Source organism: Alosa alosa, chromosome 24, assembly GCF_017589495.1.
Source record: "Alosa alosa isolate M-15738 ecotype Scorff River chromosome 24, AALO_Geno_1.1, whole genome shotgun sequence".
Taxonomy (NCBI): Eukaryota; Metazoa; Chordata; class Actinopteri; order Clupeiformes; family Clupeidae; genus Alosa; species Alosa alosa.
This window is the reverse complement of record NC_063212.1, coordinates 16,553,780-16,557,627: the sequence shown is the minus strand read 5'-3', so window position 1 is coordinate 16,557,627 and position 3,848 is coordinate 16,553,780. Positions and strand designations below refer to the sequence as shown.

Below are 3,848 nucleotides of genomic sequence, written 5' to 3'. Positions count from 1 at the left end.
GACAGCAAAGCTAGAAATGGGCAGGAACAAGGTCAATTGGTGGATATGCTTGTCAAAACGTTAGGAACTGGATGTGTGGATGAATGAAGCACAAGTATGCTTTACTAATGTTAAGCATGCACACTGTTTAAAGTTACACAGTAAACTAAAAATAAACCAAAGGTAAATTTAGCCTTTTTAGGGCTGTATAAAGTTGACCAAATGAATATAGGCTGTTAGGCGTGAATAAAGTAGGCTACTTTGTTGCTCCTACTGCAACCCTTCCAACGTTAATGGGGACATATAGTGACATTTTTCCTCACCCTCCTCACCTCCCTCCTCACCCTACTCACCTCCCTCCTCACCCTCCTCACCTGCCTCCTCCTCACCTGCCTCACCCTCCTCACCCTCCCTCCTCACCCTCCCTCCTCACCTGCCTCCTCACCCTCCCTCCTCACCCTCCCTCCTCACCCTGCCTCCTCCTTCTCTCTCTCTTTTGCTGTCTCTTTCTCTCAATTTGATTCAAATCAATTAAATAGAGTTTTATTAGCATGACATAAATACACTTTGTATGGCCAAAGCATTTATCATTTTACAGGTAGGTAGTAGTATGTGAAGGAAATAAAGTAATCTCTCCCTCTCTCCTTTCTCTATATCTCTCCTTTCTCTTCTCTCTATATTTATATTCTATCTCTACAATTTATATTCCTACTCTTCTTTTTTGTTAGCCTCTCTCCAACACAGAGAGCCGCATCAGTAACCCCTTACCCCTTTGCCCTTTGCAGAATTACCCGCAGGCTATGTCTCGGCCGCAGGTGAAAGACTGGTCAGACACCAGAGTGTACACTGACCAGTGTGTGGGCCTCACCAGGAGAGTGCTGTCCAAGGTGGAGGAGATGCTCAAGACTGAAATGAAAAGGATGGAGGAGAACGGTATGAACAAAAACAAATGCAATCAATTTATTTAAATAAAAAGCATAAACCATAATGCATTTTGTCAAGAATAAAAACAAAAGCCTGAAAGTGTTGACCAAATCTGAGACCCCATAGATATTTGTTTGCAATACTGACGGATGTCAGATGTCATACTGACAGGTGACCTACTCTACAGTGTGGATAAATGCTAATGATGTACTGCCAACACAATGCTCTAGACCAGTGTTTCCCAACATTTTTTCCTTGAAGGGCCCCTTGCCTGTGTCTAAGACAAGCCAGGGCCCCCTACCAGAACTCCTATCCGCAAACACACACAAAAAGAATAAAGTGATTAATAAATAAATAAATTGATTAATAAAACTTATTTAAATTCAGAGGTCAGAAGTAATAAATTGACCTCTGAATTTAAATGTGGAACAAAAATATGTTTTAATTTGTATTATACAGAATTTTGATTATCCAATTGGGTGTGTTATTGGGATTTTCTACATTTAATGTGCGCAAATATAATTTTGGTAACCTTACAACCTCAGCCCAGGGAACACTGTGCGGACCCCCTGCACTCTCTGGCGACCCCTAGTGGCCATGCTATTTTAGAGGCTTGTATGCAGGGGTAAATTTGTTTCAGTAAATGGTTGTTTAAGGTGTCTATCCATAATTAGAATGGCATTGTACTCACTGCACTCATAATGAGTATTTTCAGTACCTGAATAGTGTTTATTGTTCTTTTCCAGAGCTGAAAAGGATTCAGGCGTATGCAAGTAAGCACATCTCTTTCCTTAAGCCTGTGTTCATAAGCCTGTGGTTGTCTTCTCACACTGAAAATGCTAGAATGGTTCACATAGACAGTCTCCGTCAGTTGGTTTTGTGGAAAGCAAACATAGTACAGTACTGATCTCAAACCAACAAGTAAAATAATCAGTGAATTGAGCTGGTTTGTTTCAGTGTCTGCCCTTGTCGGTCTAGTGTTGACATTTGTGTCAGCTCATTGACATGCGTGTAAATTTGCTTAGCTTAAGTGTGCAAACAAGTTTATTTGAATAAGCTAAATCAAGGTACGCTTACTTTAAAAATACTTAACAAATGTGGAAAGTTCTGACAACAGAAATGTATAATTACCCAAACAGGTCTTACATTAAAAAGGGACAAAGGGACAGCTCTATGTTGTAATTTTACTTGATAGTAATTTTGATTAATTTTTGATTTTTTTGATTTAAATTTTTCACCTTTTATTTGATTGTATTTGTTTTTCTTTTTTTGTTTTCTTTCTTTCTTCCTTCCTTTCTCCTCCCTCCACCCTCCACTCTAGTTGATGTGACCTTTGACCCTGATACGGCTCACCCCAACATCCACTTGACCGAGGACGGCAAGCAAGCTGGGCGTGGCGAGACCCTTAAAGAACTGCCGGACATTCCGGCCCGTTTCGACCCGGTGCTCTGCGTGATGGCCAGACAGGGTTTCTCCTCCGGTCGGTTCTACTACGAGGTTCAAGTCAGCAGCAAGACGTTCTGGGACCTGGGGGTGGTGAGCGAGTCAGTGAACCGCAAAGGCATGATCACGTCCAAGCCAGAGAACGGCTTCTGGACCGTGCGCCTACGGAACGGGGACGAGTACCGGGCCCTGGGCTCGCCCTCAGTCCAGCTCGCCCTGCGTGGGCGACCCCGGAGAGTCGGGATCTACGTCGACCACGAGGGCGGGCGGGTATCCTTCTACGACGCAGAGGCCGGGCGGCACGTCTACTCGTTCACCGGACACTCCTTCACCGAGCCACTCTACCCCTTCTTCAGTCCGGGTGTCGCAGATGACGGGAAGAACCTTGAGCCATTGGTTATAACGTCTGTTAGTCAACCGAGCGGATTGTGACTGTTAACTATTAGTGTAGGCCATGCACTAACGCCAAACATGGATTTAGAAAGATGTTCATAGTCCCAGTAACTCATAGTTATTTACTATACTGTATAGGGCACAATGTTGTGAATGAGTACAGTAGATATTCTGAACGCGGGTCTATGTTCTGTGTCAGAAAATGACAGAAATGTACATGATTAATCACATATCACTTTAAATAATTGGTAACACTTTACTTGAAGGGTGAGTTCATAACACATTCATAGCAGCTGTCATAAACTGCACATAAAGCATTCATGACTGTTTCATGAGACATGACTCAACATTCATACCAAACCTTTCATGAATGTGGAAGACAGAACGATGACAACTTGTCAAAATAAAAATCCAACAATCACAAAGGTAAACTAGCCTACATTGAGCTGACCCATATTTGTGTAACCTGGATACCATTCATTTAATCTCTCCAGCCTTTGTAAATATTTCATGAATATCTTATGAAGTCTACATCGAATGTCACTTTACTATACAAGTTGTGAAGTATTTGTAATCACTGAGTTTGACCCGTATTTGTGTAACCTGGAACGGTTGGACATTCCCAGTAGCAAAAGATGAGAAATCATCTGCATCATCATAAAACAAATACATTTTTATGAAACAAAAATTATTTGCTTGACCATGTTCTGTCTTTTTGGCACTAGAGTAGCCCATTGACTCAGATGTGACGTGATCAGGTAAGAAGTTTGGATCAAAAACGGCAATGCTGCTTTGCGATTGTTGGACTTTTATTTTGACAAGTTTTCGTCGTTCTGTCTTCCACATTCATGAAAGGTTTGGTATGAATGTTGAGTCATGTCTCATGAAACAGTCATGAATGCTTCATGTGCAGTTTATGACAGCTGCTATGAATGTGTTATGAACCCACTCGTCAAGTAAAGTGTTACCAAATAATTTATACGCTGAGCTCTTCCACGCCACAAACATCCATATATTAGTGCAATGAGGTCAGGACATTAAGGTCTGCCCTGGAAGAACAAATTTATGTCCAATGTAATCTGGCTAATTTTGGGGTCATGAAAAAAAAG

The 3,848-nt window shown here is 41.8% G+C and overlaps 1 protein-coding gene across 1 annotated transcript in view; it reads left to right on the top strand.

The window, feature by feature from the left end:
* LOC125289102 (E3 ubiquitin-protein ligase TRIM39-like) overlaps positions 1-3,033 on the top strand; it is a gene marked incomplete at its 5' end in the record, with an annotated part of 5,688 nt that extends 2,655 nt beyond the window's left edge. The window contains 3 exons of the mRNA XM_048235786.1: positions 765-912; positions 1,650-1,676; positions 2,225-3,033. Of these exons, the coding sequence (XP_048091743.1) occupies positions 765-912; positions 1,650-1,676; positions 2,225-2,778 (729 nt within the window). The remainder of the gene's footprint in view (positions 1-764; positions 913-1,649; positions 1,677-2,224) is intronic.
* Between the last annotated feature and the right edge of the window lie 815 nt (positions 3,034-3,848).